Consider the following 15,115-nt stretch of genomic DNA (forward strand, 5'->3'; position numbering starts at 1 on the left):
AGGTTTTGATCACGCGAGAGCGAGCCAGAGAAAGCGAGAGCGAACCGGTCTTGATGAAGCCTGGAGGACCAATCACAGCGATGGGGAGGCTGGAAAATGGAGGCTAAAGGTCGCACGGAAGTTCTTTAAGCTTCCGGTGGCCGGCTAGCGTTTGGACTATGGCTAAACATCATCCGGATTTGATCTTTTGCCGCAAGCAGGCTGGTGTTGGTGAGGCAGCTTTCTGCTCCCAGCTGTGTGGGTGGGGATGGTGTTAGGAGCTGGGGGGTCAGAGGCTCCCATCTCATCCTTAGGGTTTTGCCTCGGAGGCGCCACATTTCCCGCCTCACGGTTGGTAGCATGGGAGCGCGCGGGGTTGTGGGCTCTGATGCAAAGAGGGCGGTGGCGCGCGTGCTGGGAGCCGGAGGCGGGCGGCCGAAGTGAGGTCCGGGGAAGCTCAGATTGCCCAGGACCTGGGAGCGGCCTCAGAAGGGTGTGGGTTTGCTTCTGTTGGAAGCTTACGATGAGGGTGAGACGGATAAGAGCCCTTAAGGCTCACTGCAGTCCCTGCTGTGTCGCCACCCCAAACTCGAGAATCTTCGTCAAAACCAATTCTAATTGTACTCTTTACCATCTTTCATCTTGCAGCCATCGGAAGACTGTGTGAAAAATGTGAGTGGAACACGCCCTCCCGAACACCCCACTCCTTCCCCTCACAAGTTTGTGTAAAGCCAGCAAACAGGCATTTCCAGCAGTAACACAAAGAGGGTTTTGAGTAGATGTGCCTGGAAGTATGTGAACATTGAGTACTAGGCTGCAGCCAAAGCCCTCTCCATCTCCCCGCTCCAACTTGCACGTTTTAAACATTGTTTAGGGGTTTTGTTTGTTTGTTTTTTAAAGATTTTATTTATTTGTCAGAGAGAGAGCACAAGCAAGGGGAGCGGCAGGCGGAGGGAGAAGCAGGCTCCCCGCCGAGCAAGGATCCCGATGCGGGACTCGATCCCAGGATTCGGGGATCATAACCTGAGCCAAAGGCAGTTGCTTAATCAACTGAGCCACCCAGGCGTCCCTATGTTTACGTTTTGAGAAAAATCTCTAGCTTTGGCCAGGAGATGGCCTGACCCCGTCCCCAAAACACACATACACAGTTCTTTGCCAGTAATGATAGAGAGTTCTTGTCTATGAGATGATGTTCTAACCTCTTTATATATTAGTTGGTTAACTTACATGTTGAAGGGATTGAGATGGACGCTGGGTTAGCTGAATTTTGTGATAACCAAAATAGAGGGTCCTAAAGTCACAATCAGGCGGAGACTACCGTATTTCCCCATAGCAGGAGGAGGGTAGTAGACTTAAGGAGGTACTTGCATGTGGGCATAATTCCATTCTCTCTTCTTCACAGGTGATGGCAAATGTGTGATCTGTGACTCCTACGTGCGTCCCTGCACTCTGGTGCGCATATGTGATGAGTGTAATTATGGCTCTTACCAGGGGCGCTGTGTGATCTGTGGAGGCCCTGGAGTCTCTGATGCCTATTATTGTAAGGAGTGCACCATCCAGGAGAAGGATGTGAGTGTATACTAAGCTTTCCGTCTGATCTTTGCTGCTTTTATTTAGTAACTCTTTGCCAACCACGGCAAACTCCTATGGCCTGTGGAGATTACTATGTTCAGCTAGGCACATAGGTTATAATTTCCTCAAGTTCTATGAGGCGAGCTGGGTGTAGTCCAATAAAAGGCAGTTATTTTGCATCAAGGGCTAAAATGCAACAGAAGCAAAACTTTGTCAACATCAGCAATTTGAAGAGCCCTCTCTACTCCTTTGATGTCTCTCTCTGATTATTCTTATTCAGAAACAACATCCTGCACTTTGTGAGTCCTGGCACAGTGCACAGTATGTAATAGCTACTCAGTCATTTTCTTTACTATCATTAAAGATTGTTTGAGTGGATGTGGTCACAGTTGAATTTGGGACAACTCAAGTTGATTCCCACTTTAACTGGCTAAAGAATGCCTTTGGTCTGATATTGCAGGATTGTGATTCTGTCTCGTGACATTTTTGCCCCTTGACATCGTGTGGTGGCAGTGGCGGTTCAATTCCTTTAGTCAAATGCCAGGATAGAGGGCAAGTTTTACTGTTTTTGTTTAGGTTGGAAGCAGGAACCTTAGGGGGGTGGGGACTATGAATCTGCTTGTTTTCTTCTCCTTACGTATGACACAGTAAAAAGAAGTGTCGGACGCCTGGGTGGCTCAGTCGGTTAGGCATCTGCCTTCAGTTCGGGTCCTGGGATCAAGTCCCACATTGGGCTCCTTGCTCGGCGGGAAGCCTGCTTCTCTCTCTGCCTGCTGTGCCACTCCCCCTGCTTATGCTCTCTCTCTGACAAATAAATAAAATCATAAAAAAAGTTTTGTAGTTGTTTTTTTTTTAAGATTTTATTTATTTATTTGAGTGAGAAGGAGAAGCAGACTCCCTGCTGAGCAGAGAGCCCGATGCAGGGCTAGATCCCAGGACCCTGGGATCATGACCTGAGCCAAAGGCAGATGCTTAACAGACTGAGCCACCCAGGTGCCCCCCCCCCAAAAATTTTTTAAGTGTCATAATAGTACCACTAAGCTAATAGAAGGTACCTGATTACCTAATCTAGGGTAAGGCAAAAGATACATGAGGGAATGCCTGGGTGGCTCAGTAGGTTGAGCAGCTGACTCTTGGTTTCAGCTCAGGTCATGATCTCAGGGTCCTGGGATCAAGCCAGGGTCAGGATCTGTGCTCAGCAGGGAGTCCGCTTGAGGATTCTCTCTCCCCCTGCTCCTCCCCCCTCTCGCAAGTGCGTGCTCTCTGTCAAATAAATCTTTTGTGTTTAATTCTCTGACAGAGAGTAAGCGTGCGCGTGCACGCGCACGCACGCACGCACGCACACAACAGCACCAGCAGGGGGAGCTGCAGAGGGAGAAGGAGAAGCAGGCTCCCGGGTGAGAGGGAGGGACTGGATCCTAGGATCCCAGGATCGTGACCTGAGCTGAAGGGCGCCCCTGATTTGCATTTATCTTTGTGTGTCAAAGCATATCTTTATCTATCTGATCCACCAGCTAGGTTGCACTCCTTTAGAGAAAGGACCTTGGTTTCGCTATTTATCTCTCTTTTCCCTGAGTTCTTGGTATAGTGTCTGGTATGTATTATATAAGCGTGGTCCACATTTTGGTGCTTCCCCTGTAAGCCATCCATAACGTCTGGTATACAGTAAGTATTTGATGATTATTTATAATCTATAAGCAGTGAAACTATGGGAAGGCAACAACAGTGATGAGAAAAATATGAACAGGTCTTAGACTAGCTACAGAGTCCATAAGGACAACATTTTTTTTAACTTCTACGTGGTTGTAGCTAGAGTTCTTGTCTGGAATAAACTTGTAACCAGAGTGCTTAATAAATGTTAATTACTGTTTGACTTGTCTGCATGTGGTGTGTGAACTGATACTTTGGATCTTTGTGCTTCATTCTGTTCCTGATAATTCTAGACATCACTCCGTCTACTTCATACTGTACAGGAATGTTCTGAGGATACTTGAGATGGCATCTAGCTTACATTTACTCAGCAGTAGTTTCCAAGGACCCCAAAGCAGTCCAGTGACATGATCCAGCCTCTCAGCCTTACAGATCTTCATGTAGATTAAGTCCCCCGGACCTTTTTCCTAGGCAGAAATCCTGCAGCCAAACCAAGCCTAGTTACTGTACTCCTCTTCATGCCATTTTCATAATTTATCAGGGAATTAGACCAGTGCATTAAACGGGTGTTCTCACTTAGTTTTTAGCATCAAGAATACTCAGGAGTCACATCTGTGCGCTGCTGCCAGAGGACTCATTTGTAGTTTCTTTTTTTTTTTAAGATTTTATTTATTTGAGAGAGACAGAGATAGAGCAGGAACACAAGCAGGGGGAGTGGCAGAGGGAGAAGCAGGCCTCCCGCTGAGCAGGGAGCCCGATGCGGGGCTCGATCCCAGGACCCTGGCATCGCAACCTGAGCTGAAGGCAGACGCCCAACGACTGAGCCACCCAGGTGCCCCTCATTTGTATTTTCTTATAGTGCAGCGTCATACTGATCTGATACCCCTTATCCTTCGATTTCTTTATTTCTCTTACTTATATTTTCTTCAGCTCTCCCAACCAGAAGACAAGGGGAATAGCCACTAATACTTACAGAGCTCTTGCTGTGTGCCCCAAACTGTGCTGAACATTCTTTTCAAAAGTTCTTTGTGATACAAATGAGAAAACTAAGGCTTCCAGATGTTAAGCAACTTGGCCCAAGGTCACATGGCTAATCAATGGCAGATCCAGGACTAGAACCCAAGTTTTCTGACTCCCTGTTTCTCATGTTTTTCATTTCATTATTGCCCCCTAAAGAAAAAGTTAAAATTCAAATTATGTTTTCTCTCTAACAAGAGAAATTAAGTACTAAGAAATAATATTTTATTGGGTGAGGATAAATACAAACCATGGTAATATTGAAGATGGTTTCATCACTTTTAAGAATGGGTGGTCAGGGCGCCTGGGTGGCTAAGTCCTTGGGTGGCTCAGTCCTTAGGCATCTGCCTTTGGCTCAGGTTGTGATCCCAAGGTCCTAGGATTGAGCCCTACATCGGGTTCCCTGCTCGGAGGGGAGCCTGCTTCTCCTTCTTCCACTCCCCCTGCTTGTGTTCCTTCTCTCGCTTTGTCTCTCTCTGTCAAATAAATAACTAAAATCTTAAAAATAAAAGAATGAAAATTTAAAAAAAAATGAGTGATCACAGTCAAAGCACTTCCTCAAACCACCTCACTATATTGCTATTCTCAGGGTGGTTCAGGATGTGCCTCTCCCTCTCGCTATTTTTTTTTTTTTAAGATTTTATTTATTTGACAGCGACACAGCGAGAGAGGGAACAGAAGCAGGGGGAGTGGGAAAGGGAGAAGCAGGCCTCCTGCTGAGTAGGGAGCCCAATACGGGGCTCGATCTTAGGACCCTGGGACCATGACCTGGGCCGAGGGCAGATGCTTAATGACTGAGCCACCCAGGCGCCCTCCCTCTCACTATTTATATCACTCTTTTTTCCCTGTTTAGTGAACAGAGCCGTTAGGCTGAAAAAAAAGGACATTTGGTACTTTTCAAAATTAATTCATAGTTTACCTCCTTTACAACTTCTTAAACCATGGGAAAGTTTTGGGTTTGCCTCTGAGAAGCCCGGGTAGTAAAAACACCAGACTAGGAGCCAGAAAGCCCATATTCAAGTCTTTGCTTTGCTGCGAACATGTGGGTGGCTTTAGGGAATTCTCTCCAAAAAGGAAGTAATATCCCTGTTATTTCATGGATACCATTATTGAGAGGTTAAAGGCCTTTCAGATGGAAAACATGATACTATTGTTAAGGTCCCAATCAATGTACAGTCTGGTTTTCACATTATTGTTAATCACTAAACAGTTGTCAAAAGAATGAACAACATTTGGGGTGCCTGGCTGGCTCAGTTAGCAAAGCGTGTGACTCTTGATCTCAGGGTCTTGAGTTTGAGCTCCATGTTGGTCAGTAGAGTTTACTTAAAAAAAATAATAAAACACGGGCACCTGGGTGGCTCAGTCAGTTAAGTGGCTGACTCTTGATTTCAGCCTAGGTCATGATCTCAGTGTCCTGGGATTGAGCCCCACGTCAGGCTGCACCCTCACTGGGGAGTCTGCTTGAGGATTCTCTCTCCCTTTCCCTCTCCCCCTCCACCCCGCTCCTACTCACTCTCCCCCGCAAATAAAGATTTTTTTTTTTTAATTAAAAACAACAGGCACCTGGCTGGCTCAGTCAGTAGAGCATGAGACTCTTGATCCCCGAGTTGTAAATTTGAGCCCCATGTTGGGTATAGAGATTACTTAAAAAAAAGGTGGGGGGAGGGAGCCTGGGTGGCTCCCAGTCGTTCAGCGTCTGCCTTCGGCTCAGGTCATGGTCCCAGGGTCCTGGGATCGAGCCCCACATTGGGCTCCCTGATCGGCGGGAAGCCTGTGTCTCCCTCTCCCACTTCCCCTGCTTGTGTTACCTCTCTCGCTGTGTCTCTCTCTGTCAAATAAATAAAATCTTTAAAAAAAAACTACACATTTAATTTCAATTAATAAAGCAGGCCCTGCCACTAGCACCCATTTCATAATTCTTTGTTATCATTTGTAAGAAAGATGTAGGCCCACTTTCAGGAATTGCATTTTTCTTTTTTTTAAGATTTTATTTATTTGAGAGAGAGCACAAGCGAGGAGGGGCAGAGGAGAGGGCGTAGCAGACTCCCCACTGAGCAGAGATCCTGAGGCAGGGGCACTTGGTGGAGCAAGCAGGAGGAGAGGGAGAGGAGCAGACTCCCCACTGAGCACGGAGCCCAGTGCAGTCCGGGCCTCAATCCCAAGACTCAGATCATGACTTGAGTCAAAATGAGTTGAAACTTAACCGACTGAGCCACCCACGTGCCCCAACTAATATTTTAAATCCCACACTTATCATTACCAAAACATAACATATCAAATGGAAATCTATACAAAACTGAAATGCAGGAAAAGGCAATGAAAAAAATTTTGAGATCAGAAAAACAATTACCGGGGCATCTGGGTGGCTCGGTAAGTTAGGCATTTGCCTTCGGCTCAGGTCATGATCCCGGGATCCTGGGATGGAGCCCCACCTCAGGATCTCATTTACAGGCATATTCAACAAAAGCCAGCCTGTTCCAGAGACCACATCCTCACCTCATACAGCATTGGTAGAATTTGGAAACAACAATTAGACCCTTGGGAGATGTGTAGAAAATAAAACGCAGGAGTGTTTAGGCAAGGAAACAGAAAACAGTCTGTGAGAGATAATGCCATAAAAACCAAAGATCTCATAATCTGATACATTGGTTTTCCAACTTTTTTTTTTAATATTTATTTATTTGACAGAGAGAGCGAGTGCAGGAACACAAGCAGCGGGAGAGGGAGAAGCAGGCTTCCTGCCGAGCAGGGAACCTGATGCAGGGCTCGATCCCAGGACCCTGGGATCATGACCTAAGCCGAAGGAAGACGCTTAACGACTGAGCCACCCAGGCGCCCCCCAACTGTTTTTTAATTTGTAGAGTCCTATCTTCAAAAAGTGTTTTACAGGGGCACCTGGGTGGCTCAGTCGTTAAGCGTCTGCCTTCGGCTCAGGTCATGATCCCAGAGTCCTGGGATCGAGTCTCACATTGGGCTCCTTGCTCAGCTGGGAGCTTGCTTCTCCATCTCTTGCTCTCCCTGCTTGTGCACTCTTTCTCTGTCAAATAAAATCAGGAAATCCATTTGTTTAAGTATTTATTGATTTGTAACTCTGTAGATAGGTTCTACCATTGTGGTAATTTTATACGTGACTAAAAAGAGATACAAAGAGATTAGTAACATCAAAAGTCAGGTGGCCTGACACCACAGCCTACCATCTTAACCTAAGCTGTGAGTCGGAGCTGCCCAGTTTGAAGGATGGGTCCTTGTATCACCTGGCACCTCACAGAACTCTCCAGGGCTCTCCACAGTTTGTACACATGGACCTGATCTGGTCCACTTATTTTACAGTTAGGGAATATGAGTCCAAAGAGAAGTGATTTGCCCACAGTCATGCAAGTCAGTAAGGTATAATAAGCCTAAACAGGCTCCCGTAGCACAACATTTCCTAGCATCTCTAAAGATAAAGAACTTAGAGCATGGTTGTGTTTGGTATCAGGCCACCTTCACCATAAGAGGCAGGTGCTCCCTCATTTGCCCCAGGACTTTCAATAGAGATTACACGGCCTGAGTTCACATCGGGAGCTGTTGATGGGGCTGGGCCCACTCCCTGGCTCCCTCAGCACACTGAACTCCACAGACAGCAGTTCTCAAGGTAGCATATACTACATGTTTTTTAGAAAATAATGTGATGTTAGTGTTGGCTTTGTGTGTTTTTAGAGATTTTTGTACGGTGTTGATATTGGTCTCCCAAAGGAGAAGTCACCTAAATTAGAAATGAGATGTCTAAAGATTGGATCATTAATTCATTCTAAAGCCCAGTGTCCCAGGGAGCAACTTTCTTTGATAGCAGTGTTTAATAAAATCCGACCTGTGAAGGTTTTCTCTAGTAGCATCTTTTCCAATATTCCTCCCATCATCCCAAATCAACTGATGTAGTCATTTCTGCAGAACACAGCTTCCCAGGGGCTTCACTGAAACCGCTCAAGCTCACAAAATGGCCAGGGGAACGTGTCATTACAAATCAGTACAGACCTTCAGCAGCCATCTCTAACACAGGAACACTCTTCCCCCAAGACCATGTGTCAGATTAAGTGAATTAATAAGGACACATCAAGCCCTGTTTTCTCCTATGGTGTTTAACATGTAAAGTACTATCTCCTAAAGCCTGTAGGGGTTTTTTTTTGCCTTGGTATTCTTCCTTTTCTTGAGATGGTGGAGGAGAGGTAAAGAGCTTGATCTGTAGATGATCATTACAGACTTTTACCTCTCACTTGAAGAGAACCCTTTGGATACCTTTTTTAAGATTTTATTTATTTATTTATTTACTTACTTACTTATTTATTTATTTGACAGAGAGAGACACAGCGAGAGAGGGAACACAAGCAGGGGGAGTGGGAGAGGGAGAAGCAGGCTTCCTGCTGAGCAGGGAGCCTGATGCGGGTCTCGATCCCAGGATCCTGGGATCATGACCTGAGCCGAAGGTAGACGCCTAACGACTGAGCCACCCAGGCGCCCCACCCTTTGGATGTCTTAAGAGTTAAATTCTATCTCAGGTATATCATATTTGCAACAGAAGTGGGCTGAGAATCTAACATTCTAAGTGTAAGCCACCCTGTCTAGAGAGTGGACAAGCCCTGGGCACATTCTAGATGCTCAATAAATTCTTGATGATTGACTGAATAGGATGACTGAACAGATAAGGTAAATAGCTAAACCCACTGATCCAAAAGTTATTTTTATCTTCAGTCCCTCTCAGTTCAGGCTCAAAGACTTTTAACAACTTCTCTATCCTGTTTTCCAGAGAGATGGTTGCCCAAAGATTGTCAATTTGGGGAGCTCTAAGACAGATCTCTTCTATGAACGCAAAAAATACGGCTTCAAGAAGAGGTGATTGGTGGGTGGCCTCTTCCTCCCACCACGCTGCTGCAGCTGCCAGAAAAGACGCCTCCCACCGCCAGCACAGAGGAAGTAGGCGCAGGGCACCATCTGAGTGCCTGTTCGTACACGGGCCCCCTCTCCACCTTGCCTCTCCTCTCACCTGGACACGGGATAGGATCGGAAAAGAAATCTTTCACAGAACACTCTGGCACACCGTAGCAGTGAAAAATTGATAGACTGGTTCATGATTTTTCTTGAATTCAAGAAACAAGCATGTTTTCCAAATTGCTATGTTCTCTCTACACCAAGAGCTTCTCAAACAGGAATAATATCATCTCAGTCTTCTGTTTGAGGAATTGACTGTGAAGCTACTGCAGTGAGAAACCTGTTCTTGGCAGCTGTCCTTGATGAGACATCTGCAGTGTGGTGGGGGGCTCTCCAAACAGTCCTCGTGGGCATTGGATCTTGTAACACTTAGCAGGTGGTGCCTGTTCATGTTATTTTTCTTCTAAGAACTTGGAATCCTTTTCTGTTGCTGTTGTATTAATAAAGCAGGTGTTTCTTTTCTGGTACTCGGTCACAGTCCCAATTTAAGTTTGACTCTAGGAATTTATTTTAGTCACCCAGGAATTTGTGATTCAGAATAGACGTATTGGGATTCATCAAGCACCTTGTTCTCTTATTATTGCTGGAAGGAATTGATGCCTTTCATTATAGATAAATCAAGGTTGTTTTTAGAAACTTACTATTTTTTTCTTCCTGTTCAACTTTTTTTTTTTAAATTTTATTTATTTGACAGCACAAGTAGGCAGAACAGCACGGAGAGGGAGAGGGAGAAGCAGGCCTCCCACTGGGCAGGGAGCCCGACGTGGGGTTCGATCCCAGGACCCTGAGATCATGACCTGAGCCGAAGGCAGACACCCAATGACTGAGCCACCCAGGCTCCCTTCTTCCTGTTCAACTTTAATGTGAATTGAAGAAATGACTTCCAACCAGGGTCACAGGGATGAGACAAAATGTGTTCAAATTGATGAGTTCAGAGAACAGAACTTGGTTGATTCATTTCACAAAGTGGACATAAATACACTGAGTATGTTTCCTTTTTTTATTATTTTTAAGTAAATACACAGAATAAGGGCAAATTCAGACGTATCCTTTACCTTAACACAACTATTTACTTTTTGCCTCCTAGAGGTGATCAGCAGGTTATCCTAAAGAAGCACAATCATAATTTGAGGCTTCAGTCGTGGTCTTTGACACCGTGGATCTGAAGCAGGTTTTGAGTCCTTAGGAATACAGAGGGTTGGCCCAAGTTACCCTGAAATTTAGCAGCAAAGCCAAGGAACAAAGATAGTCTTCTGACTACTTACCAGAGCTTTGGTTTGGATCAACGGAACGCTTGATTAATTGGGATATATTGAGGGTCAAAAAGTGAATTAAAATATAATCTCTGCCTTCAAGAAATTTAATAATGAAGGCAGCCAGAAACCGTTTAGAATAACCCAGGGAGGATGCACAAAGGAAGGTTCTTGGCCTAGGTTGGGGGCACCTCAGGAAGGCCAGTGGAAGGTCATAGCCACAAGGGTAACGATAATCCTTAAAGCTTTCCCGTCTCATCTCCTACCACTCTTCACACTCTAGCCACTGGGGCTCATTTCACTTCCTCAGCTGCTGGTTTCCTTCCTGCTCGGTGCTTTTTACCTCTTAAGCTCTCTGTAATGCTCGGTCCCCCTTTTGTCCAGCTGTTACACATCCTTCAGACCTTAGATAATATTTCCTCAAACGAGACCTCTCCTGACCCCCAATCTAAGTTCATTCCTCTTGTAGTCCCACATAGCACCATAGCGTTTTGTTGATAGTGTTTGGTGATTATTGACAGCCCTCCATTAGGCTGGCTCCATGGTGGCAGTAACCAAGTCTGTTTGGCCCATGGCCCAGCAGGTAGCAGCTCCTCAGTATTAAATGAATAATTGAAGTCAAGCTGGTTAATAAACTGGGCTTTGAAGGATATATTGGAATCTACAGGCAAAGGGGGTGGGGTGGGTAGATAACAATATGTGGGGGAAGCAATCTGGGCAATGTGTTTGGGGAGCACTCTGAGCAATTCTAAAGTGTGGGTCAGGGGGATTATGGTGTGTCAAAATTGTAGAGACCAGGTAATTTTCAGATTAGAATTTGTAACTGATCCCTGTAGTAATTTTAGTTTTAATCTATACTGTAAGTCACAATGTTTTGTCTGGATAAAGACAAATCAACTTTTAAAATTTGCTTATTAACCACCCTGGTCCACATAACATCTTGCATTTACAAATACATCAAAAGCTACTCCTTAGTTTCAGCAAAACACCACCTTTAACTGTGCTCCATCAGCCTTAGCAAGCATACCTCTGAAAGGTATTGCAAGCGGGTTTAAGATGAACGCCCAGATGATTTCAAGGGCATACCCCCCCATGCTCCATTGCTGAATGGAGCAAGTTCAACTTCAACCCAGTGAATTCTGCTGAACTCTGCTCCTCTCTCACCTAGTTTCATAATCCAGTTGTTGGTTTGTTTCATTTCCAAGGCCAAGAGAACAATACAATTAATGAGTTAAGAACACCTGTGATAAAGTGAATGGTCTTGAAGTTCACACTTGATCTTGGCCAAAAGGCCGAGAAGCAATTGGTCTTGAAGTTCAAATCCTTAATTGTCTATTCTGGAATTTCAAGTTCAGTCCTCTTCAATTTTAAAAAATTAGGATAATAATAGTACCAAATTCTCTGCTGTTAGGAAAACATAACTAACAAACTGAATTTTAACCTCTAACACTATACAATTCTGTGGCAAGAATTAGAAAATGATCTCAGCCAACTGTGTATGTCTACAAAAAATCAGAATGGTCTTAAAAATTATTAAGTGTTTTTCTCTATTGTTAAATAAGCATTATCTGGGCCAGTGCTCAGTTGGTTAAGCATCAGAATTTTGATTTCAATCGCTTCTCGGCCTTTTGGCTAAGATCAAGTGTAGAATTTTGATTTCAGCTCAGGTCATGATCTCAGGGTTGTGGGATCAAGCTCCACGCTGGGCATGGAGCCTGCTTAAGATTCTCTCCCTCTGCTCCTCCCTGCCTCTAAAAAAAAAAGCACTACCTAAAAAATAAGTATACCTACATAGGCCTAGTTGAAATAATTGAACTCATCATGGTCCGCCTGAGAAAGCAGTGCCATTTCCTGGATTTATGGCATTATTATTATTTATTAAGTATTCAGTATTTGATATTCATTTCTAGGTTTTAAAAAGGATAGGTGTCTTCCAGTTTCTCAAATATACTGTACACCCTTAGTAATTTAATTTCCTTTAAACATTGCCCTTGGGATGCCTGGGTAGTTCAGGCAGTTAAGCGTCTGCCTTCAGCTCAGGTCATGATCCCAGGGTCCTGGGATTGAGTCCCTCATCCAGCTCCTGGCTCAGGGGGGAGTCCGTTCTCCCTCTGCCTCTCCTTCTCCCCCTGCTTGTGCTCTCTCGCTCGCTCTCTCTGACAAATAAATAAATAAAATCTTTTTAAAAATTAAAATTAAAAAAAAATAAACATTGCACTCATTCCATGTGCTCTTGCTTAAAAAAAGGGGGGGGCGCCTGGGTGGCTCAGTGGGTTAAGCGACTGCCTTCGGCTCAGGTCATGATCCTGGAGTCCCGGGATCGAGTCCCACCTCGGGCTCCCTGCTCAGCGGGGAGTCTGCTTCTCCCTCTGACCCTACCCCCTCTCGTGCTCTTTCTCTCAAATATTTTTTTAAAAATTAATTTTTATTTTTTTTAAAGATTTTATTTATTTGACAGAGACACAGCAAAAGAGGGAACACAAGTAGGGGGAGTGGGAGAGGGAGAAGCAGGCCCCCCGCCGAGCAGGGAGTCAGATGCGGGGCTCGATCCCAGAACCCTGAGATCATGACTCGAGCGGAAGGCAGACGCTTAACGACCGAGCCACCCAGGTGCCCCTAAACATTAGTTTTGTTTTTTTTTTTAAGATTTTATTTATTTATTTATTTGAGAGAGAGAGAATGAGAGACAGAGAGCATTAGAGGGAAGAGGGTCAGAGGGAGAAGCAGACTCCCCGCTGAGCAGGGAGCCCGATGCGGGACTCGATCCCGGGACTCCAGGATCATGACCTGAGCCGAAGGCAGTCGCTTAACCAACTGAGCCACCCAGACGCCCTGTCAATTTTTTTTTAAATGTGTGAGCTTTATAATCAGACCTGTATTTGAATTCTGCTCTGCTGTTGACCTTTAGTGAGTCATTTAGCCTTTCTTTGTTTCTTTTTTCTTGTCTATTAAATAAGGATAGGGGCACCTGGGTGGCTCAGTTGGTTGGGCATCTGCCTTCTGCTCTGGTCATGATCTCAAGGTCCTGGAATAGAGCCCTGTGTCGGGCTCTCTGCTCAGCGGGGAGTCTGCTTCTCCCTCTCCCCCTCCCTCTGTGCTTGCTTTCTCTCTCAAATAACTAAAGTCTTAAAAAAATTATAAGGATAACAAGGCTTACCTCTTCAGGTTGTAAGGATTAAATTTGACCTTGTAAGTTCCTTACTCTTATGGAGAAGTCTTTACATAAATAGTAGTTCTTTTACAGTGGGTTCCTTTTTCATAGATAAACATTTAAGTCCTGGCATGGAAGGTCCTCACAATGGTTCCCTCTTCCCTACCCCCAGGATTTTGCTCCTTCACTTCTATGTTCTTCCATCAGGCAGTTAAAGGGACATTCCTTGCCCATATCCTGTCTTCTTGGCTCTCTATTTCCTTTGTTCGAAATAGCCTCCCACATTGACATGAGCCAGCCAACTGGGTACCTCTTCCTTCTAAGCTCCTGACATCTCATGAATGCTTCCAGATGCACCATACCCCACAACAATCTCTCCCACTTAGACTATTCAGGCCTAGTACACACATTTAACAGCAATAAGTTTCATGAAACAATGTTTACTACGTAAACACACTCCAATATTTTCACTTTATTCCATTCTATTCTAAAATTTGTCTGAAATCCACTAAACCAAATGATTCCATGACCCCAGTGTCGGATCGTGAATTACAACCCAGAGTTTTAACAACAATGAACTAGGTAAGATCCTTGAACTCCTTTTGCTTCTCCCTCCATTGCAGGGCAATCACTCAATTATTTATTACATTAAGCGGAAAAAATGGGTCACAAATTCAAGAGTCTGAGTGAGCAATATAATTGATGGAGAAAAGTGGGGCGTAATGGGCGCCTGGGTGGCTCAGTTGGTTAAGCAACTGCCTTCGGCTCAGGTCATGATCCTGGAGTCCCAGGATTGAGTCCCGCATGGGGCTCCCTGCGGAGCAGGAAGTCTACTTCTCCCTCTGACCCTCTTCCCTCTCGTGCTCTCTACCATTCTCTCTCTCTCTCTCTCAATAAATAAATAAAAATCTTAAAAAAAACCTATTAAAAAATAAATAAAAATAAATGTGAGATAAATTCTGTAAAAAAAAAAAAACAGAGAAAAGAGGGGTGTAAGAAGAATAGCTCAAACAGGATGATAAATGGTATGTGACCCTTGGTCTCAGTGTCTGGGACACAATAGAGAGTGGTGAGGACTTGGGGAACCCAAGAGTATAGGCTCAGCCTAAAGGAGGCAGCTTCCATTCAACTCCAGACGATTGCCAGCTTGGATGCCCAGATCCTTTGAATTTAGGAGAAGTGGCAAATTAGGATACCTTTTTGCAATCTCCCAAGTTTTAAATGTCAACTCATTTTTAAAATGTTAATGTGTCAGTATACACCAAGACAATATATCCACCAGGTGTGGACCTTGGCCTGCCAGTTAGCAGCTTCTAAATTAAGATTGGGGTGCCTGGGTGTGCCCACACTTGAGGGGCCCACTCTTGATTTCAGCTGAGGTCATGATCTTGGGGTTTGTGAGATCGAGAGCCCCCCCCCCATCGGCTTCTGCGCTAAGCACAGAGTCTGCTTGGGATTCTCTCACTCCCTCTCCCTCAGCCCCTCCCCCACCCCCGCCCCTCTCAAATAAATAAATAAAATCTTTAAG

The 15,115-nt window shown here is 44.9% G+C and overlaps 1 protein-coding gene and 1 pseudogene across 1 annotated transcript; both read left to right on the forward strand.

The window, feature by feature from the left end:
• The first annotated feature begins 39 nt into the window (after positions 1-39).
• On the forward strand, positions 40-9,650 carry PHF5A (PHD finger protein 5A). Its single transcript, XM_025881530.2, has 4 exons — positions 40-210; positions 628-651; positions 1,382-1,548; positions 9,002-9,650. Exons 1-4 carry the CDS (start codon positions 159-161, stop codon positions 9,089-9,091), a joined length of 333 nt encoding a protein of 110 aa, XP_025737315.1. The 5' UTR covers positions 40-158; the 3' UTR covers positions 9,092-9,650.
• Positions 9,651-12,048: 2,398 nt separating this feature from the next.
• Positions 12,049-12,182, forward strand: LOC112831566 (U2 spliceosomal RNA; annotated as a pseudogene).
• The last annotated feature ends 2,933 nt before the right edge of the window (positions 12,183-15,115 follow it).

Source organism: Callorhinus ursinus, unplaced genomic scaffold, assembly GCF_003265705.2.
Source record: "Callorhinus ursinus isolate GAN/ISIS: 27379988/994484 unplaced genomic scaffold, GSC_fseal_2.0 scaffold48, whole genome shotgun sequence".
Taxonomy (NCBI): Eukaryota; Metazoa; Chordata; class Mammalia; order Carnivora; family Otariidae; genus Callorhinus; species Callorhinus ursinus.